This window comes from Sturnus vulgaris, chromosome 4, assembly GCF_052056855.1.
Source record: "Sturnus vulgaris isolate bStuVul1 chromosome 4, bStuVul1.hap1, whole genome shotgun sequence".
NCBI lineage: Eukaryota > Metazoa > Chordata > Aves > Passeriformes > Sturnidae > Sturnus > Sturnus vulgaris.
In genome coordinates this window covers 48,429,118-48,453,021 of record NC_142246.1, presented here as the reverse complement: position 1 = coordinate 48,453,021, position 23,904 = coordinate 48,429,118, and the positions used below count along the sequence as shown (strand labels likewise).

Here is a 23,904-nt window from a genome sequence, read left to right as displayed (position 1 = left end):
ACTCCTCTTAGTTTCAGTCTTCAATAGTCACTGGGGGACCATCTTTCATTCCAGACACTGTACTCTGACTACACCCTCTTCTAAATCTTATGAGCCCCTTTCCATTTTCAAGTAAGACTTCCCTCAGTGCTAGGGACCATAACATAAAAGAGATAGAACGTAGGATTTCAGAAAATAGCTAATTTGTAAGAAAGAAACCCCACACCTCATCTGGGAGACGAGAAGGGAAGAATAATCCTACACAATTTCTGAAACAAGTCAAAATGGACATTATCCTATTCTAATCATTGTCAGCAAGCAATTATCTAGAATTCTGGCATTTAACATGGAATTAGCTCTAAATCTGTTCTCCACCCTCAAAATAAACTGTTCTGCTGCTGAGACATGCATTTATCCTCTTCCCTGCTACCTTTTATCCTATCTTCTGAACTTACATTTTCAAGCACTGTCTTCTCGTCTGAAAATAATATTCTTTATGTGGAATTACAGAATCACTTTTGTTCCTAGTTGTCTTGGATGTTGGTCAACAAAAAGTCATTAAAAAGTTTAACCCCCTGGCAATACATCAGACTGAGAGCAATTTCTTTGTAATAGTCTTTGGAATAAATAAGCATTAAAGGGGAGGGGGGGTAATTTTTCCTTATACTGGTCACCCACACTTTATAGTGGGTGGCCCTTCCGTTTATCCCATTGGTATATTTCCACTTCTAAAGCTAAGCCAGATGCAGCAACCTGATACTACTTTTCAGTTCTCTCAGCTTTATTGAAGTGAAAACTTCCGTGTATATCTGATTCTTGTTAGGAAAGGCAGAGAAGCAGGAACCATGGTAATATTGCACCACCTTCTTGACAACTTCTATTCTGCATGAGCTGCATTCCCCAAGGTACTACACTCTTTGTAAGCAGGCATTTTTCACATTTATATGCGCTGGATTGCAAACATAGAGTTATCCTATATCTGAACTCCTCTTGTTGGCATTGTAACCTTGCCCAGAGGCAGTGTCTAGGTGCTATGCTTTCTTAAAATTGTATATGATCAGTTCTTTATCCACTAGATAGCCTACACAGCAAAACCAATAAGGGCAGAAAAGACTTCAAGTGTTTTACTTCATTAGTTTTGTCTGCCTTTTCTTTTTTCTTTCTTCTTTCTTTTAAGCAGATGGACCCAAGGTAGTGGGGTATAAATGGCTTGCTATGCCAATGTGTACATAAGAAGTACACATTACAGAATAATTCATTTAACTGTATGATTATTTCTTTTTTTCTGAATTTGTACCCTTCTTTTCAGATGTGCTAAATATAAGTAATAGTGACTGTAACAATTATCTCCTTTACAGAGACAGAAACACAAATCAAGATGGCCACATTTACCAGCCAAGTAAGAAAAAATATATCCTACTTTTGAGTGATACCCATGGAAGCATATTTTAGAGAAATAACTTGATTTTTTAAAGCATATTTTACAGACAAACTTAGTCTATTTAACAACTGGCAAAAATCTTTTAGAGCATGGCTATGTGCAGAGTTCTCCTTAAACTTCCTGCTGAAACCAAACATTGACCACAGTTATGTGATTATGACAAAAGAAGCTTTCCTTCCTTACTTTTTGTTACAGTGTTTGCTGGAAGATACGGAAGATATGGAGATATGACTTATTGTTTCCCTATACTTCACATGACACTCCAGGGGGGAAAAAATTTTGAATTAGACAGATAAAAATATTTATAACTAAGTCTTGGGTAGTTCATCTAGCAGTAGTGAAGTTATTCAAATGCTTAATGTTACTTACATGCTTATGCTTCTGATAATATAAGCACATTTGTAATAGTTTACTGTACACAAAGTGTGATTCGCCTATTGGGCAATGGATTATTTTCCTACATGACAAGGAGGCAGAAAAAGACTAGATTTGCATGAATTAAAAGTACTTAATCACAGAAAAGTAATGAACACTAAGGTGGTTTTCCTTAGTCATGAGAAGGGTATTTCCAAAGTCAAGCAATTCTCTTTCAGTTTTCTGCTCTTCTAAATCTTCAGGAGACAGGACTGCTCAGAAAACATTAGAATTAAAACAACAAGACAGCACATTTCCCTTTGAGCCATGTCTTTAGCTCTGATGAGCACTTGGCCCTGAGGATCTCTCTCCACCTGCACTGATCCAACTCTTACATCAGTGGTGGTTACACCTGCTCTGCTGAAAGAGCTGCAAAACCCACCAGGCAGCTCTCTGCATACCCAAGTGACTAAATTCACCTGAGTGTTTGCATGTTTTGTGAAAAAAACACGAGGGAAAAAAAAAAAACAAAACAAAACAGAAAATTACCTCTTTTCCACAGACCACTCATTCCCAAAATGGGCACAATTCCCATTGTCCTAAGAAGTTTCTCCCAAGTAGGAAAATCAGCCCATAAAGTAACACTAAGTACTACTGTTGAAAAGTTAGAGTGTTTTCTAAATCTGGCGGATTTTCCTTGAACTCAGTTCAAAGGTTCATATGAAATAGGAGTAACCAGCACTTTGCCTACTCAAAGGATCTCTCTAAACTGAGGCACTGGGGCAGAGCCTTGCTGCTATTTTCTGCCTGAAAATTCATAATTGCTTTTTGGAGCATTGCTCTCATTTTGGCCAAAAGAACCTCACTTAAGCATGTCACTTAGAGACTTAGCCTGAAGACGAGTCAGTGCTTATCTTAAAGGGTTTACAGCCAGGAGATAATGTATTTTAGAGAGCTAAGCTTTGTCAGTATAAATAAATGATCAGTCAAAATCCTTGGTTTAAGGGTGTCAGGCTATCTTCGGCTGCAACAATAGGGTATACTATTTACTCAATACTTAGCTCAAGCTTTAAATAGCACATAGGGTACTTACAAATATTTAATCTTATGTAAATATATTTATCCAGGTTTCTTCAATAAAAGAGATTTTTTTCCTCAGTTAAACCAATGCAATCAGGCTGAAGCCTACAGGCAGACTGTGAAAGGGCATGAGCAAGGATAGTGAGAAGTCCCTCAGCAAAACATGTCATAGGCCCGTGTATACTTCAGAATATTTCTTGAACAAAAAATATAACTACATTGCTATTTTGATGTTTTTCTAACACATTGTGAGAGAACATAATCATTCTCCTCCAAAACATCCCTTTCCATATATTTTCTTATTTTTCCTTATCTTGTATTAACAAGACTTACCGTGCTTGATCATGAGACCTGGAGAAAAAAAGGATGAAGCACATCCTAGTGCAGTTAGTACATTTGTCTTTAAACAGAGCACAAAGGTGGTCTACACACACCCCCTTGCAATCATTGACCTATTCCTCTGCTGTAGTTTTAAGTCTTCATTATAAAACTCCATGAAGGGAGATGGATGGCACTGACAAATATCAGCATTAGCAGCAGTGAAATGATGTGTCATACCACTAAGACCCAGCCATTTGAAGAGTGATGGCCAGTAGGGAGTGCATGCTAAGAGCAAAATACAAATGCCTGGATCCTCCCCAGCACCTCTTTCAGCTATTTATACAAACATTTGATGACTTTCTTTCCTCATTTCAGGGTCAGCTGCTTTTTACTCATGACTAAGCCACAGTTGTTTACAATCCACCAAAAATCAAAGTTAATGATCTTAGAGTCTTCAAGTCAAAGTACATCTGGTCTGGAAACAAGACTCTCTCATAGGCCCAACTTCCATGTAAATACATATCTACAAGTGGAAAAACACCCTGTGTTACAGATTTGCTGAGGAACGTGCAGTAGTACCCTTATCATTCCTATCAATTATAACTCAAGAAAGACTTTTGAGAAGTTCAAAATAAAAGCAGCAAGCTGCGGTTTAGATGAGACTCCATTAGGCAGAACACTGCTTATGACTCTCCCAGATCACTGTTTTTATTAGCAAGCTACATGAATAACAGCAAAGCTATTTCTACAGCACTCACCAGGCTGGGTGCAGGCACCCATCCTGCCAGAGAGCTTTTAGATGTTGAATGAGCACTGCTGTTATCTGCTCTGTGAGAAAAAACCTGATGTAAACAAATGGAAATTTTGTGTCTGGCCAATAAAGGGGCTTTTGCAGCCAAAATCAGAATGAAGTTTTAAAGTTATTTGGTAAATCAAAAGGCTAAAAAGCCATTACCTTGTAATCACTCCCTAATGTAAATAGTCCTTACAGTGATCCCATGGTTTCACTGAGCTTCACAATAGATTTACTCATTACAGACTTACCTCAGAAAAAGATTTGATGAGAAATGTTTCAAAGAGCCAATAATCAACACGTGACAGAAGGAAAATTATGAAATGCACATTTTCTGCTGGTTGGAAGCATTCACTTTCAGTTATTTTAAAGCAACCTGGACACACTTTTGAAAAGAGGCATAGAAATGCTTTGTTTTGATCACAGAAAAGCTAAGACCATGTCTGTCAATTTTTCTGAAACACCACATCCACTCATCATTACTGAGTAATGTCATGGTCTGACAATGTCCTCCAAAATCCATTTGTACATCTGAAATGAAACTCTTAAAAGCTTAAATAACCTGATTTGCAGACAAACCTAGTCCCTGAATATATTTCATTAGAGCAGTACTTCATTCAGAAAAAGCAGCTATAGAGCACTCCATAAATCTACTTTTGCTTCCTCTGTACTAAACCTCAGTTCCAGTTTCAGAGTTAAGAACCCAATCCAATACTACAGAACAAACACATGTAAGAGAATATACCAGATCAAAGGCTTGATCCTAAGTCTTTCTCCATTGGTAATTATGGCTGAGATAGTACTTCCATTTAGGCTGCCTCATACAGCCACCAAACCTACTCCAGAAAATGACTTTAAGGAGCTACAGTGTCCCACACACATGACCCCATTCATTCTGATTGGATTATTGACTGAAGTTTGCTTCAATCAATATATTTGGATATATTCAATATATCAATATAATAAATCAATAATATATCAATAATAAATTAATATTTGGTTTGTCTCCCAAGCATGAACACAGCAAAGAAACACTGCTAATAACACCTCATCACCCCAAAGGTGTAAGAAGTGGGTAAAACCACCCTTAACTTGCTGCCATTCAGTTAATTGCTGAACCTTTTATGCATATATCAGGCAATAGCACACTTCAAAAAGTATGTTATCTCAAAAAACCCACCACTTTTTACCGAGGAGTTTGCAAGAAGGAGGCCTATTGAAAGGCTACCAACAGTCTGATACGGATTCTGAGAGAAGAATCACCAAGCAACACAAGCAGGAAAAAACTTTAAAAAAAAAATACTAGCAAAAGGAAAATCAGCAACAAGAAGTACCAAGAAGCAGATATATAGATAAAATTTAGAGCTGGTGTGCACCCAAAACCAGGACTGGTGAGTACCCCAAGCAGGCCAGGCTATCACAGGTTCTATGTGAATGCTGACGTGTTCAGGATTTGCTGGTGTATGGCAAATGATAACAGAATATAAAAAACAGCTACTTAATTTGCAAGTATCATTATAACCGTGCTAAATCTGCTTATAATTTTTTCTACTGAGGGGCAATAGAGAAACCTTGGTTAGAGATGAGACCTCATTGTTTTAAGCAAAGCAGAAATAGGAATTCAGTGCAAATGCCAAAAAGGTTCAAATCTAGCTCTATAGTGGATTTACACAGAGATGAATGAAGTCCAAAGCCTTTTAGGATATGACAACAAATCAAACTGAAAACACAGATATTCCAACAAGCAATCTGTATGTGCTTACATACTGCATATTGGTATACCTGCTGAGGAAGAATTTGGTTTAGCTATCCTAGTTAGGAAACTCTTAATTTAAGTTTTATTTGCTTCTCTCTTTTGAAAACAGCATACTATTTTCCTCTTTTTCTTTTATGGGCCACCAAATAACATGTGACCAAATGTACCTATTTAGTGAAAATGGGTTCCATTAGTATGTAATCTTATACTTGCATCGTTTTCTTCTGAAGGAAAATAATGGGGAACAGGTGGTGATGCTTAGCATCAGACTCCTGTTTCTAGAATTACAATCTACTGGGAGCCACCAGAATCTCTGAAAGCTGTCATAAGTGCTCAGAACTAGTAAGATCCAGAGCACACTCAATACATTAAAGCTTCTTTTTGAAAATTTAAGTAGGTGTGGCAGGAGAAAACTGGCTGAAAGGTGCAGGGATTCTAACGTGTCCCTGAAAAGGGTCGTGATTTCCTTCTGCATCCCACAATAAATAACTCAAGCTGGCCCCCATTTCCACAGCAGAAATTAGACATTTAAAAAATTCAAATAGGTACCATATGCACTATAAACCTTTCTGGTTTAGCATTCAAATGCAGACTCATTCACATTGTTGGAAAATATGGGATTTAAATTCTCCTAGAACTTCTAACAGCTGTTCCTTTACACTTACATATTCTTTTCTCAGTGCCACAAAAACAGCGGTGCCAATAAATATCTCCTTGATGTTGTTTGAAAACCTACTGGAGTCACAGAGCATAAATAGTTTTACCCAGTGAGTCACCAAACCACACATCAAATGAACACTTCTTTGTTTTATCAATCCCATCCTTACCTTACCAAGTAGGAAGTGGTTTAGAAATAATTTGATATAACTGAGTTTTTCCAAAGAGTTTTCATGATAAACACAGGACAGAAACACCAGCTAACACATCAATTCATACAAGCAAACAAGAATTATAGCCACGTTTTAAAACATGGCTCTGAAGCTGGGGGGTAGGACAAAGACAACACATATTTGTAGGGCCATTACAACTGACATTCAGCTTCAGGAAAACAGACATTGAAGGCTGGCTGGCATTCCTAACTACTGCTAGATGTCAGATATGCTGAGATGCACACCAACAAGAGAAAAGAATTAATGCAGGTTTGTTTTGTGCCATTGTTTTTTAAAAACATAGGAATTAAAAGAATATAAAGTTATTTGCAGGGCCAGATTTGCTGTTGGTGGAAATTTGTAATTTCCCACTAATTTCCAGAGGAATATGAAAAGTAGTACCAAGGAATCTGATTGTATTTAACAATGCAGATTTCTTGCACAACTATATGAGATCATTATTACATTTATTACTACTGTGGTCATTTGGCGGGGGACCTTAGTCAAAGCAGTCCCTTCAAGTTCGAATTAGTTTATGCTTCAACAATGCTTCTTTAAACCAAGAAACACTAGCTTTTTGCTACAAATGTCTTAATTAGTGTTTCCACCTGAAATCAGGTTGCTGAAGTAAGGGATAATGTTAAATTGTGCTGTCAGATCCAACTGAAATCAGCTATTTTCTGAATTTCCTTAACACAGTAAATATTTCCCCTCATTTATCACACCTATTAACCTGAATCCAGACAGTAATCTTCTCTAGGATGTGCATAAACAGCAAAATTCTTGACCAAAAGGCAATCACAAAATTATTACTATTGGTAATGAATGAACCAGAAAAAGTACACAGTCTAAACAGGAAAAGTTTAATCTCCAAGAGACAGAGTAATTCTCATCCCATTTCTGAACTGACTAAATTTAAACTTTGGAAAACAATACACATGAAAGCACATTATGCCATTTTTAAAGCAATCTGTGTTATATTAATATTACCTTATTTCCAAACTCCAACCTTCCCTTCAAAACTATTTAGAAAAGAAAATTTGCTATGCTTTGAGCATTGAATAGGTCTGAATAATTAATTTTAAAATTTAATAATGAATAATATAGTTTTCAAAAGACGTAATCTCTTTAAGGATTCTTTTTCCCCTAACAAGAACTGAAGGTTTTGGGTCTTTATCAATACTTCTTAAATTTCTTTTATTTTCTTTCTTTCCTTTTTCTTTTTCCTGATACTAGAGGTTGCAAAAGCAGTTTTAATAACAACACAGCATCGGCAAAAAAACCCCCAGAAAATAAATTATAAACTTCCTGTTTAATCCACATACAATAAATGGTCTTAGTATATATGTGTATATATACATATATATATATATATGTACAGATATATAAGTCATATATAATATAAAAAATATCAAATTAGCATATGCTATTATGGTAGGAAAATGATAGATATTGTCTTTACCATACTACCCCTAAAATTATGTCCTTGGCTAAAATTTTGTAATTATTTTAAAGGTAGAAATCTCTTAAAATCTTTTTCTGATTGATCACTTGCTAAATCAATTTAAGCACAAATTCACCTCGCCTGAAGCACAAAGCACAAAGACACTGGATTTAGCTTTATAAGTATCACAAACTTACAAGTATTGTATTGTTGAAATTTCCTTTCAGTTGAGATGACTCGCGGAAATGGAAAAAAATCAGGGCAACTCAGGAAAAATGAGGTTTTCCAAGTTACAATAGCTTTCAGCGATTTTTCTTTTGAGAAAAGAACCCTTGGATTTCAAATTCGCATTGAAAACTGCTTTCATTGAAAGCTGAAATTCACATTCAGCTGCTTGAAGAGGCAACCGAGTTATAACACTGCATTTGGACAGGATACTGGCCCTTAAGTCCTTACACTGCTTTGCTTCCCTCCATCCTCAATAAGATACCACTACTACTAAAGGTAGCTCCATGGAAGAAGTGAATTCTTTTCCTTGCAAAAAAACAAGGCAGCAATGATTAATTTAGCAAGAAACTGCAATATTAGAGCAAAAGATAAACATGCAACTATGTGTCTGACCTTCCTGAAGGACTAATTTTTGTTTGCCTTTCAGACATAATGATTTTACCATCTTTCTTCAAAGAACAGAAATCTACATTTTCAAAACAAAGTGTTGAAAGATGAATCTGTCCTGAATTGCATCATTCTGAACTAGCTGGTGGATGGTCCATACACGTTAACTATTTATAATTCCTGAGGGATAACGTTCATGATACCATGATTTCAACAGTTTGCTGACAAACAAACTGTTTATTTTTTGCCCAGATTGCATTTCCTCATAAGCAGAACATCAGTACCTTGTGGCAGCATACTTTGCAGACAAACTGCATTGCACCACATATGACACAGTTCCTCACCCTTCTCAGTTTGTAGAGTCTGGATCCAATTTTCAAATGAAAGATCACTTTGCTGAACATTTATTTTTCCTGTGGAATTACTGTTTGGTGAATAGGCTGCTTTCAGCCTTGGGGGTTATTTATTTAGATTTTCATTCTCTTCAAAATGCTGGTGGAAAATGTTTGTCTGCTGGAAGGGTACCATATGCTTCTGATCTGAAGATTGACTGACTCCTACTGCGTAAAAAGTGAGTGAGCAAGTAGAAACACAGACAGAAGATTGAATGATCATTAAGTATCTAAATGAACTAGGAATTACAGTCCCAGTTTGAAAAGTCTGTCAGATGAATCGAGTTCCAGTCTAATTGAAAGTCCTGGGAACCTAAATTTCTATACACTCAAGAGTTTAATGTACTATCAGAAAGAGATGGATGAGAGAGCATGAAAGTAAGAAGGATACAAACTGAATGCAGCATAACCTGATTCAAGAGCAAATGCAGGTTCTCAAAACAAATATTTTTCCTTTCTGCAATAAATTATAATATTGTTCTGCTTAGAATCGGTACCAATTGTGAAAATGGCAACTTTTTTTTTAGTTCCTTAAAATATCATATATTTGTTTCAAAGAGGAGCATTCTACATGATGGGGAAATTCAGATGGCATACACTGAGAGGTTTTTGGAATCAATGCCATAGAAATTTAGCATAACTGATGACTGAGCCAACCAAATATTATGCTTGAAGTCCAACCAACAAAGCATTTGTGGCCCTTGTAAATACTATTTCACACAGCCATTGAAAACACTCTACTCAGATATCTAATACACCATATGCACAAAAACAGCAGAATGAACAAATACACACCATTCATTGGGATTTTTTTCACCAGCAAGAATGGTGTCAGGGATTTTAGCAAGCAGACAAGTTCAGGATAACAAGTTCCTTTCCACGTCTGCTTTAGAGAAGGGAGCAGACTGGACTTGGTCACATCTACCAAAATTCATGTACTGCATTAGCCATAAATGCATCAAGTATCTTCACATCAATCAACTGGTCACGTCACACCTTGCTCTCAAGCACAGTGGAGAGGCAGCAGCTCTGCCAAGTTTTTTGCTGAACCTGGATGGTTGGAATTCAAGTTTGAATGCCAAAGTATTTAAACGTGTGTTAACCGTGGCTTTTAACTCTTTTGGGAGCTTGCAGATGGAAGGGAAGATCAAAGGAGGGTTTAACAATTTTTTTTTAATACTATCAATACTTATTAAGTTAGGTGACCAGAGACTGCTGCAAGGGGAAAAAACAGAGGGAACACAATATTTTGTGAAATCCAACTTTTGCCTGATGGAAAGAATGATCTGGTGAAAGCAAGGAAAGACATGCACACAAATACATATATACCAGCACTTAACAACACTGTGAATTCTATTTAGGCTCCTAAAATCTCTAGTCAAATTGACTTCAGAGATAAAACAGGAGATTTTTGGAGTTTGACTGTAATCCCAAGTTGCTCTTCATCCTCAACTTTTTGTATCTATTTGTAGACAGAGTCAACCAAACCTGTACTTCCTCGACATCAGAGTAGTTTCCATCAAAACTGTAACAACTTTGGAAGCACTGGACTTTTCAAAAATTTGAATATACTCAGTCCTGTATATAAGACTACTCATGAAGAATATTAATGTGAAACTTACCATTAAAATGAACTTTAGAAGAAGCAAATGTTCACAAAATGTCCTCTAGTAGCTACTCTTTAAATTCATTTCCTGACAACAGGGTGATTTAGGGCTGAGGGCGATCGAAAGTAAAAGCAGTGACCATTTTACTAAAAAATGGTCAAAGCATACAAGAACAACACTTCCAGTGAAGTCAAGAGCATCAGGAGCAGCTGAGCTCCCTGTACTGCAGGGACAGAGACACGCCTTGTACCACTGACAGGACATGAACTTTGTCCATGGCTGCTCTTATCTGCTCAGACTGTTCAGCAGTGTGGATCATCCTGCCTGAATTTCACTCCTGCACAACCTCAGCATCCTTCAAGCCCTCCAGATGCTGTCCCACAGAAACTAGCCTGCCCTTTGATCAAGTGGCAAAATTCAAGTTTGAAGGACTACATTGCAAAAATAAAAAAAACAACTCCTCAGAAAAACTGAAACAAAAAACCCCACATTCACACACAGACACACACACACACACACACAAACACACAAACTCTACAACTTCAGAACCAAATACTGACTGGCTGACAGAAGGAGTACGGGAGGTCAAACCAAGGAAAGAGAGAAAATCAAATCCAGAAACTGTCAGTCTGAGTTGTGCAATCTGTTTTCACAGAATCAGCTAAATCTGAATTCATGAATTCCACTTCAGCTTTTGCTCCTACCAGCCCTATATCCACAGTATCTGGGAAATTACTTAAACACGACTCTGGAGAACAGCATGGGACCAGTGCTTCCAAAATGCCACAGTCAATATGTTCACATATGAGAGAGATGTGCCAGGGTAGCCATCCCAGCTGCACAACACATGATGTGTCAACTGCTTTACATAGGGTGGGTCAGGAAGAAGCTCATTAAAGACAAGCACTATAGCTCTCCTTGCAACATCTCTGCAGCCTTGTCCAGTTTTACAGAAAAAAAAAAAGAAAAAAAAAAAAAGAAAAATATGATATTTTAAGAAAAAAGTTACTCTGGATGAAGATTGTAACCTGGAGAGAAGGGCCAGTGTAACTGTGTCTGCTACATTATATACGATCTATAACTAATGTTTTATATAATTATTTCATCATTGAGGGAACAGCATAAATTATTCTGATTTAGCTTTTCTGTAATAATAATTATAACAAATTATTCTGATGATCAAACTCGGACTACCTTACACAGGTGAGGAAAGAGAAGAGAGGTCTTTGTCCCTGAGCATGCCTTGCACTGAGTCTCAGACAGAAGACTTCCTCTGAACTTCTCTTGTGCATGGAAAAGACCATGACCCCACTCCCTAAATGCATGAAGAACCTAATTCCCACTGAAAACATTCAGGGAGTTAGGTACATAAATACATTTCAGACTCATCCTATTGGTAAACAGGGCCAAACCTTTGAGATGGCTTTCTGTACAGAAGTGTGTCACTTTTTGGATAAGAAGAGCAATAAAGCAGCACATTTTGCAGAGCAAAGAGCTGAAGTATAGCATTTCTCGGCAGCATGAACTTGTGTCTATGGCCAAATTTTTTTGGTGCATCTGCTGGAAAACAGTGCTGGAGGGGAGCGAGTCACATTACTTTTGTTTAGGCACTGAATTGTTACCACCATTATGGATGCTACCCTCAGTGTACCTGAAAACTGTTCCAAACAAATTAAGATATCCTCACATGGCCGTTAAAAAAAGTAATGTGTTTTCTCTCATTTTAGCCACCCTTCTGACCCTTTAACAGTAAAATAGACTTCAATCCCACCAAACTTAAGAGTGACAAGGGCACCCCAAATCTGGAACTCACACCCCACTATCATACCTGTTCATACAATGTCTCCATTGACTTCTAGTCATCTACAACCTTTAAAACAGAGCTAAGGCAGTGCTATCCTACATGCTTGTGTGTGCCTATTGGAAGAGGATTTTGTGGGTAACTCTCCAAGACAAGAGCCTGACAGTGGATATCCCCTCCATTGTCAAATGATATCTTAGCTAACTAGGACCGTCTGTGGCACAAGCCTGTTCAGAAAAATCAGAGATTTTCAGAGTGCTAATTCCTCTTACACAGACAATCTGCAGCCCATTCACTGTTCTGTTTCAGCTTTATTTTTTAACAGGGCCTTAAAACATATTTTTCCTTAAAATGACAAACTCTTTTTTTCTGCCCTCTTTGTTCGTGGGGCTTTGTGTGCTCATAAACAATTTAAGAGTTCCCTTCACACCTGCAGTGCACATGTGTGCCTGAAATAAAAATTCTCTTATTTATTCTTCACTGATAACTTGAGAGGATAGTGCTTAAGTAAAGGCATTATCCTTGTAACTGTAATGGACAAAACCAAACCCAAGTCCCAAACCTACAGCAGTGACAGTGAGGCCAGCATGTCTGGGGAAGGAGGGATCCTCAAAGTTAGAGCAGAGAGGTTGAGAGGACGACAAGAAGAGCTGCACCTCCTTTCCAGGTGACAAATCTTGCTCAAAGACACAAGCATGTCTCCTGTATCATCTCAAGGTTTTGATCCATCCTTTATTCACCTTCCTGGGCTCTGTGTTGCTTATTTGAAAAATCATGGCAAAAATACTTCCCAGTTAGCATAATCTGAGCTATGCTGCAGTTGTGCTGCTACTCAAAACCCTTTTGCTCAGGAAATGCCCCCCATGGACTTGTTTCCTCAGCAGGAGGAGGACCAACATGCAATGGACTGTGGTGCCATGACTTCTCAGCTGCCTCACGCTGTTATAGCTCTGCTTGTGCTGACATCACTGACCAGCCCCAGCAGAGGAAAACCCTAAGCCAGCCTAACCACAGAACAGTTGGGACTGGCAGAACTTTCCGACCTCCTTGCAGCTTATGCTTTGGTACAAAATCTGAAAGAAATTTTTCTCAGCAGAGAAAATCTTAATCCTCTGGTTAGACAGCATCACATACTACAATTTGATACTTACTACACTGTTGTGAAGCTATAATACAAGTATTCACTTGGTCACTTATCCTTTTAGCAATAAAAAACAATTGGGACTGAAGTTCAGTGGCAATTTTTTGCAGCTGCTGTGGCCAGGACCCCCTCAGAAAGTAATTTCCAGAGGATTCTTCTTGTTAAAAAGCCATTTTCCTGGCGAGGAGTGGGATGTCTGGAAGATAGCAATGGGGACAAATCCAAGCACAGAAGTTTACAAGCATTCCTGAAGAGCATTTAAAAAACTCCGTATTTATTTAAACAATTACAAAAACATTGTATGCAGCTAAGCAGTTTAGTACTACCACTAAACTATAAAGTAGACTTTTAATCCTAGGCAGTTTTCCTCTTTGCCTATAAGATGACATGAGGCAGCATCAACATTTGGCTCCACATGGAGAAAGTGTGGAGAGAGGATACCAACCTCCTGTTTTCATGGTCCTTCCTTGGTTCCCAAAATTTCCTTCTTCAATTCTGACTTACACCCACTCTCTCACCCTACCACAGGAATTGATTATTAATAATATACAAATGGAAATTTAGTTTTGTTAGGAGTAACAGCAACTGAACAAGTCTGAAAGAACAACTTTCAGTCTTGCTGGGCAACCCCAGTGTTCAGCTCACACAGACTGGTTGGTTATGTGAGCCAGATGGTGTCATTATTGCCACTTGAGTGGATGATAAACTGAAATTTAAGAATGGCAGGTCTGGTAAAACATGACCATTTGATATGTCCTGTCCTCCCTCCCTCCTGAAGAATGACAGGGAGACGATGTTTGAAAAAGAAAGGAAGTACCCACTCAGTACTCCTAACAAAGGGAGAGTAAAAACTCATAGCTCAGTCTATGTGTGGGAAACCTAAAACCCCAGAAGACAGAGAGAAACACAAACTTTCATTTTTTGAGGTAGAAAGCAACATCCTGAGTCCACAACAAACTGAGTGAGAGGGCTCTGAACTCTCATTTTCAAGACAAAAGAAAATAAACAAATAAATATGGCAAGTACACTGCAGTATGTACTAATCCTGACAGCTCAGGCCACAGTAGAATGTCCAGTTTAGTATCTTTTCAGACTGTCAAGAAGACGTGCACCATTTTCTGTAGGAACGTACAGCAAAAAAACCCCAAAAATGAACCCAATTCAGGAAGCCACCTTGATCTGTGCAAAAGGAAAAATAAAGGAGATCTTCCCCCACCAGATGCACTACTTTCCCTGATGCTGTTCCAGTTAAGAATGAGATTCCAAGAATAAAAGTTTCCTGCTGCAAAATCAATGTATTGTGTTCGCAGTTCCTTTAAGAGATCTCCACTGCAGTCATTTCAGATTGCAGAGAGGAGATCATGCTGACAGCAAGTCACTGCTTTACTCAAGGCAAGATGCCAAAACACGTAGAACTGAACCCTGTCCTCTCATTCACTGGACCGATAAATATGCTTTTAAAAGAATGCACAGCCTGGTTCACACTTACATGATGCACAGGGAATGAGGCAGAGGGCTTGCAGAGTGAAGCAACACCTCATTCCCAAGCATGTGCAAAGCAGTCTGCCTTTGCTTACAGCTAAAAATGCTAAACCAGTGCCATTTGCACTACACATGTGCAACATGCATGTCTCAAAGATTCATTACTATGCATATGAAAATTCAATCATATCAAAGCTTAGCTTTAAGGAAGTCCCAAGGGGCTGAACCGTGTGCTTATGTGCTTTGAGGGGGGAAACCCAACAACTTTTAAGCGGTTTTTTTGTAGCATTTCTCTGCTCTTTCCGTTAGTAAGAACAAAATAGCTGCTGAATGAGTGAACTCCATGTTCCCACTGTGTGTTTATATTCATTTATTTTCATAACTCAAGTTCTGTTTGTAAGAACACAAATGTATAAATCATAGACGGATTTAAGGCCAATCCCAAAAAAACTGTAACCAAGATGAACAAAACTCATTATTTTATTTGAAGATTGCTGTGATTTAGTATTATGCTGTCCTTTAGTATGAACATATGTATCCTTTTAAGCCATCTCGCTCTCTAACACTACTTTCTGTACCCCATTCTAGAGCAAAGGATTCTGCAATTAGCTTGGAAGTACCATAAATCATCTATTTCAACATTTCATTACAATTTGAAAATTGCTTGATGTTCATTACAATTTCCATTAGAATAAATCTGACTTTCAACCAAAAAGGAAAAAAGTTACACTGAAGAAAAGTGATGGTTTGGGGACACACACTGCCAATGTCCGTCCTATATTTGGTGAAAAAAAAGACGATATGAAGTTCATGGTCTCTAATGAAAATAAAAACTTTTTCAGGCAAAATTCATTTTAAAAGACTAGCTAAGCAAACCTTCTGATCTTCTCGGCTTTTGTATTGTATGAAGCTCATAGAAGCTTCCTATAGATTTCAAGCTAAAAGTATGAGAAACACTACCTAGAACACAGCAGTAAAAGACAAAAATTTGGAAAAAAAATTATCTTCGGTTTGCTAAAAAAATAGCAAATATAAAATTCTTAATACACATAGAATTTTACCAGTGCAGAAAAAGCAGAATGGTGGCTTCTAGCTTTCTCCACTATGTCTGTGGTGTCATACAAACTTCAGCTCCTCAAATCCATCATAAATATTTCATGACTTCAGTGCCAAAACCAACACAAAGTTCCACAGCATCAGGACAGGACATGGTGACAAGCCCCATGGCAATGATGGGCCAAGCAGGGGCTGCTGGCTCCAGGTGTGTCCCACCACACCCTGATTCCTGCCAGCCACAACCAGTGCTTGCACGCAGGCAGTAGCAGGAACTTGGTAGGGACCTTGGCAATCACACGCAGGAGGGGAAGCTCTGCTTTGAAGGTGTTCTCCAAATTAACATTTTTACATATATATATAAAACTTGTTTGGATATACTTTAAAAAGTTAAAGTATGGATAGAAGTTCGGATATACTGTAAAAGGCAGATATACAAAACCTGGAGATGAAAGCTGAGATGGGAAACCAAACAGAAGCAGGAGCTTCATGGGGCTTCTCCTTTGCAGAGCTAAATTCCTCCTGAACGACATCTCCAGAGTGAAGCATTTGTAAGTACAAGTGTAAAAGGACCAAAGGCTCTATTGACAAGCCATGAGATACAAAGTGCTTGCAAGATATCCGGTGTTAAGATAATTAAGATCAAAATTAAACTTGTGCTGTATTTGCATCTGCAAAGCATCAGTTAATCAAACATAATGAGTTAATCAGACTCACTTTTCTGAGGGGAAAATGTAATCATGCTTCATCATCTTCTGTGTTGTCATTAAGTTCTGACAGACTTTCCATACAGAAACTGACTCTCCCTAAGTACTTGCACACACAGCAGCACACCAGAGTTCTAGAAACTTTCTAGGCATTGTTGCAAAGCTAATAGGAAATACTTGTAGTAAAGCCACTTTATAGGAGCTTTTGCTCTATATTATGACATCACTTAATAATAGCAATTTGAAGGGGACACCAAGCATGATCCAGGAAGGAGATAACACTCTGCACCCCATTTTTTGCAATTAAGAGTGAAGCCAGTAGGTTATTTAGCAAGACAGCTGCCAGTAAACCTGTATGTCACCCAGATTTCTAACACCAAGCAGCAAGAGCAAAGAATTAATTCTCTGGTGGCCTCTGCAAATTTAGCAATTCTGTATTTTTTCAAATTAAAAAAAAAAAAAAGAAAAAAAGGCAGCTATTGCTGGATGTAATTTCTAGTTATTTTAATTAATTTATTTTTAATCCCATGAAGAAATAATTTTTACTGTCTTGGTTGCTAGCTATTTAAGATATTGTGGTTACATTTTTGGTGTCTTTAGTACATTTTATTGTAATATTGTCAGGGCACTGCATTCAATTACTACATCTCATGCTGTTTTACTTGCTACAAAGCATCATCCAAACATTTTCTAGCAAGTTCTTGTGGGTAACTATGTCCTGTCCAAGAAACACATGTATGTCCGTGCGTTATTAGGTATGAGATCAGTATCAAATTAGTCATTTGAATAAATGCCTCTTTGGTTTGGCTTCTGTGGTCCCGAACCTCTTAGCTCAAGCTAAAATAGAATTTACAAAAAAAATAAACACATCTTTAACATTAAACCAAGTGCATTTGGAATACTAAGGCTTATCTGATAGCTGTCTGTGGTGCATCGATATAACTTGTCCCAGCTTTTCACTTCTCTCTCCCTTTTCCAGACCTCATTATCTCTTAGTCAGCCCCACAAATACGCCAGTTCCCTCTACTGGATGTCCCAGTTCTTCCCTTCATTGCTACTGCTCCCATCATATTGATGGGGAAGGGACAGTCTCAATGGGAAGCACAAACCCAAACAGCTATGCAGCAGCAAAGGGACAAAGGGAATGAGAGACACATCTTGATGCGGAATTAGCTGGAACAACAGCTTGTGGCCAGGAGGTGGGAAGGGGTGAAGATAATAGCACCCATAGATTAAAGAAGGAAAACAGCTGGAAATAAAGCCTGGTAGGTCACAGTCTACCAGACAATTAAACGTGGTTGAGTGTGAAGGTGTGCAAACCCCAGCATTGACACATCTCAGAGGAGAGAGGGGAATAAAACCCAGAGCAAGAAGTCTAAAAGATGGTGAAGTGAATTAAAGAGGCTACAAAATCATCAACCAGGCATCTGTGGAATGGCTATACTTTTCAAGCACTGTACAATATGTTCTATTTTTCCTTTCAGGTTGCATTCTCTATATTGAGCTAGAGCACTCATGTGGGAGACCTTGCCCAAACACAATGGAAGCTATAGCTGACACAGAAAAATTAATCTATTTCACTGTCAGTTACTGAACATTTCCCTGTTCACTGTATCATATTTACCTAGAGAGGGAATATATTCAGAATACTTTAGCAGACAGGTCACAGAACTGAGGTGTTGGATGTCCCTAGAAGAGTTTCTCTAAATCAAGTTTTGAAAGGAAATAAAAAGCTGACAGTATATAATCCTGACTCCCCCCCCCCACCCAAGAGTAACCTAGATTAGCATACACTGTACAGTACAAATTTTGAGCATATTTTTCCCTTGTGCAAATGCTGTAGATACTTCCTGATTCTCTGTGAAATTGGGGAAACATTAACAGTTTGCAGAAAAGGAAAAGCAGCAGTGACAGTAAAAAACAGTGAAAAGAATGAAATCTCACCGATTTAGCACATCAGTGCTTCTCATTCTCTGCTGATCCAAGGCAGTAAAGGGAATAAGAACAGAAAATAAATAATATTCCTCAGAAAGACGTAAAACTGTTAAGTCTTACTAAAATCCACATTTGCCCCGCCAGTCTCTCTGCAAGCTGGATCAGCTTGCTTTGCTCATGTGAGTATTTTCATTAATTTAAACTGGAACTTTGCCTGAAAAAAGAGTGCTGGATCTTCCCTTTCTGGGCAGAAGCACTGTAACTACCAGCTGAAAAACATCAACACTCCAGATAAGCCATGAACTATTGTATCAGTTGATTTATTGTTGATTAAACACTCCCAAGTTGCTCCTAGTCCTGAGAATTAACATAACTGAAAAGCAAATAGGTTGTAGGCTGATGGTCCTTTCATCGGTTTTGGTGATTTCCACCACGTGTATGTGCAGAGCTGAAAGCACAGCTCAGAGCCCTCACAACAGCAAAATTATATTATTTTTTCTTTAACTTGCATATCCTTAGTCCTTACTAAAACGATTTCCAGTTGTAAACAAGGCACTCAACTCACCATCTAATGTTGCCAAGATATAAAAGATGCTCTTACTTTTAAGACATTACAAATTCCACTAATTCAACAGATTGTTTTAGAAAGAAAAGCATAGGCCTGCTCTTTTGCAAGTGGCATGGCAAACTTCAGTGCAAAGACCCATAATCAAAACAAATTAAGCACTAACCTAATAAGAGAGTACTTTAAAAAAGATTATGAAAATGCCATGTCTTAAATTGGTTGATATGCATGACACCACGGTTAAAAAACGTAGCAGCTTACTAGCCCTACAGCTGGAGATATCACCAAAGAGAAAACATTTTCACAAAAGATACTCCTTTTTCTTTTTTCTTTTCTTCTCTTTTTTCTTTTCTTTTTTTCTTTTCTCTCCTCTCTTTTTTTTTTCCTCTCTTTCATTTTCTTTTCCTTGTCTTTTCCCTTATTTTCATCTTTTTATTGCAATTCTGCATTAACAGTGTTGCTTCAGGCAGATGGCTAAACGTAGCATCAAGAATTATTGGAGCAAAACTGTCATTTCAAATGTGTCATTTTCACATACATCTGCGTGAGGCCATGCAGGATCTGGGGACAGAGAGATGGTAAATTCAGCACTGACAGCCCTTGATGGGAGGTCAGGCATCACTCCCTGGGAATCATAGCCACCAATTATCTGGAGGCCGTTGCTTACACTACAAACATGAAATCTTAACATGCATGACATCTCTTCTACCACTACAGATACTTACAGTGCTGTCTCTCACTTGAAGTGCACCTTGTGAGCTCATGCCAGTAACTAGAAGTGCCCAGAAACAGCAGTTCAGGCTGGCAAGATAGGGGCAATTCTTGCAAATACAACCGGTGGGCAGCAAAAATTGTTTTTCAGGAACTGGGTGAATTATAAACAATTATTCTCAACATTGTGTTGAATACACAGTGAAGCGCTGAGGATGTTGTACACAGGGGAAGGTGGCAAGACTTCCCAAAAAGGAAAAGGCTGGGCAGCACAGACTCACAAAACTCATGAGCCTGATAACACTCAGTGGGAAAATAGGACCTGCATTTCGACATTTTGCAAATACTTTGAAAACAAAAGAAAATCCAAGGAGAATGAATAAGAAGGTACATTGGGCACCTCTATCTCCTCAAGGTGATTCAACATAGTAATGCAATAGTAATTAGTAAAATGTGAACTAGAAAAGAGCACAGTACTTTAGTAATATGAAACTTTATCACATCATCTCTTGCTAAACTTTGCTTAGAGGTAAGGAGAGGCAACCAAATTCTGGGTAAATTATACAGCAGTTGAGTGGCTAGGGAAAGAAAGCTTGGAGGAGTTCAAAAACAAATTTCTCACACAGAAAAAACAAAACTACCACTACCATTACTATGCCTGCACACAAAACCAAATTATAACATTTAATTATTAGGAAGCTGATGTGAAACACTCTAGCAAATTCAGTGGATTACTTGAATTTTCAGCCTCTCTGCTGCTATAAGGAAAATTTAAGCAAGTACAGACACCCTTCAGGCATTGGGTATTTTGTCTTTTTAGTGTTGAATGTTGGCAGCTTTCTTGCTGCTACACTGTTGCTTATGGCTGTATTTAGAGATTCTAATAATACCCAATAAAATCTGTATATTCTGAAGAAGTCTACCTCTTTCAACATCACAACATGCAACATTCATACCATCCAAGTTAAGACTTGAGAGGGAAGAACAGGACTGATGGCTTAAAATGCTGCTTTATGGTTTAGCACAAAGATAGCTTAATGAAGATTATTTTCTATCAGACTTCCACGTTTTCAGGCAGGTAGAGAGGAAAGAAGACTGCACAAGCAAATCAGGGTCTTTTTCCGCCCCTCCCCTAACCTTCTTTTTTCTTTTTTTTTTTTTTTTTTTCTATAACCTTTTCTATCTTCTTTACATTCAAACTCTCATAACGAAACAAAACTTCCACAACCACTGGAGTATATTCTGGACAAGGAACCTAGAATTTGTTTCCTGTCTTATTAAATGAATGATTGTACCTTAAACTATGCCACAGGGATAGCATGCTTTTTTATTCTCACCAAGGACCAAGATAACAGAAGTCACCTTAACAGAAATCTAAAACCAAATTAGTTACACTGCTGTGAATTTTTACTTCACGTTTGAATTTTCCTAACCTATTAAAATTCAACTCATTTACTATCTTGAGAATTTACAAGAAATTTCGTCATTTGCTTCTGGCAGTCTTTTGAAGGAGTCAAATAAAGAAATGCTGAGAATGATAGCTTTTTAGGTTGCTTTTTCTTCCATCAGTTATTAACCCTACAGAGAAAAATAAATGGTTTAAACCTCCCATTCGCACAGTTCTTAACACGTGTTAGGAGATTATATTGTCCCAGGCAAGCCTAATTAAGTAAATTAATTAATTTAGCACATTAAAGCTCTGAAAACATTGTGTGTAGGAAGACTAGCAATTATTTACACACAGCACACAGATGGACAGACTCGAGCAATGAAGTGATGTCCTACCTCTCCTTGCCGGTGATAGTGCTTGGGAGGTTTTCCCATCTGCTCTAGCATTTTGCCCTTCTTACTGCTAGCAAGCATCAGTCCCTGGTGGATGCCTGCAGATCTGTTGGTTGCCTGAGTTGGAGCCTCCCCCATCAGGGTGGACTTGATGGAGTTCACCTTGGAGCTGGAGCTGTCTAGCTGGGAGCTCTCCACGATCAGGACCGCGGCTAGTAAGAGGAGACAGCAGGAGCACTTATTCCACATCAGCACGATCATCTCCCCTCCCCCAAAAGGACAGGCTTCTTTTTCTCCTTTTTCTTTTCCCCCCCCCCCCCGCCTTTTTTTTTTTTCTTTTTTTTTTTTGGCAATGAAAACAGAAGAGAGGGGGGAAAAGTTTTTTTTAAATATCTCCCGAAGTTATTAAGGAAGCAATGGATTTCAAAGCCACTCAAGGAACTGCTGTTCTGAGAACACGGGCGAAAAATATTTTTAAAAAAGAATCCCCTAGGAAAAAAAAACCAAAAAACCAAAAAACCAAAAACAAACGAAAAAAAACCAAACAAAAAAACAAACAAACAAACAAAAAAAAACAACAACAAAAAAAGTCAAGTCTATAGGCAGTGAGCAACTGTCAGGTCTGTGATATCTTTTTCCTCCAGGTCCTCGAGAAGTCCAGGCAGTTCTCTAGAAACTGAGAGCAATAAGCTGCGAGGAAACTGCAGCCGGGCAGCTCCCGGCCAGCGCAGGCACCAGCACGTTTGTAAAGCTTCAGAGGAAGAGTGAGCGAGTTACTTCCCCCCACTCCTCCTTCTCTTGCTGCTCAAGCCAGCAGAGAGGAAACTCAAACCAGATCCAATCCAAGCAGCACCGGCAAAAGCTGGGCTTAGTTTTCTTTCACTCTCTCTCCCCGCGTCTTTACTTTTTATTCCCCTCCTCCTTTTTCTGTCTTTTGCCTCACAGCCTCTGCAGTCAGCAGGAGTGAAAGCACCCGGTCTCCTCCCTCCCTCCTCCGCTGCCTCCTCCTCCTCCTCCTCCTCCTCCTCCTGCAGCCCGGCCGGTGCGGGGCGAGGGTTCTGGGTATCCGGTGGCGGGGGAGCCCCGGACCGGCCCCACTCGCGGCGGGAGCGCCGGGACCCCAAAAAAAGGCACAGCCCCCGTCGGGCTTTCTGCGCTGCTGTCCCTCGCAGCCGGTGGTCTCGAAGTTCTCTCGCTGGCCCCTCCGCAGCCCGCAATCCCCATCCCCGGGGGGGACACGCCGCGCAGCGACTTCCGTCCCCTCCGTCCTCCCTTTCCCCCAGCCTGGCGGGGTCCCCCTCTCTCCGGCGGGGTCAGCCGGGCCGGGCGTGCCCCGCTCCCGGCTGCGGCTCCTGCCGTGCCCAGCCCCGCTCGGGGGTTCAGCCCCGCCGTGCCCCCTCGCCGGCACCGGGCTGCCGCACTGGGACGCGTGTCAAGGTGCTCCAGCTCCCCGACACGCTCGGACGCGCAAAGATCGTCATTCCCGCAGAGCTGGGAGGCCGCGGGACCGGCAGTCGAATTCTGCCGAACTTGCTGCCCAAGCCAGCGATGTCCGCCTTCCCAGTTAAGGGCACGTCCAGCCGAGAAGGCTGCGCTGCACTCTGCCACACCTGACCCTTCTCAGTACCACAGTGGTGGCACCATCAACCCGAGACACTTTCTTCGTATCCACCTTCTCCACTTTCTTGGCATGAGCGCACATCCGACTGTAATAAAACCTTCAGTGCCACGAACTACACCCACACCAGCCAGCGCATCACCTCGCTGCAGCATCAAAACAGTGCGTTTCAGAAACAGGGACACAGAGCATAAAATTAGCGGGACGGTACAGCTCTTAACTGTTTCCTGCAAAAGATCTAGCAGCAGAGAACATCACCGTGAAGCACTCAGTTCCTGCCATGGAGAAGCTACAAGCCCTTGTCCTTCCCCTGAACATGTGAAAGTGGGGTGGAGGGAACACAAGATGGTGAGGGCAACAGCGTTCTTGCTGTCCCACATATTCCTGTATGAACATTACCTTGTCTGGGAACAGTAGAGAGAATTTTCATGCTTTTCCCCTCTTCTGGAGGGTCCCTC

General features: G+C 39.4%; 1 protein-coding gene across 1 annotated transcript in view; it reads right to left on the bottom strand.

Moving 5' to 3' along the window:
- The window catches only part of DKK2 (dickkopf Wnt signaling pathway inhibitor 2), a 37,418-nt gene extending 14,608 nt beyond the window's left edge, over positions 1 to 22,810 (bottom strand). Inside the window, exon 1 of the mRNA XM_014878356.2 lies at positions 21,832 to 22,810. Coding sequence (XP_014733842.1) covers positions 21,832 to 22,089 — 258 coding nt within the window. The 5' untranslated portion in view covers positions 22,090 to 22,810. The remainder of the gene's footprint in view (positions 1 to 21,831) is intronic.
- Positions 22,811 to 23,904: the final 1,094 nt, after the last annotated feature.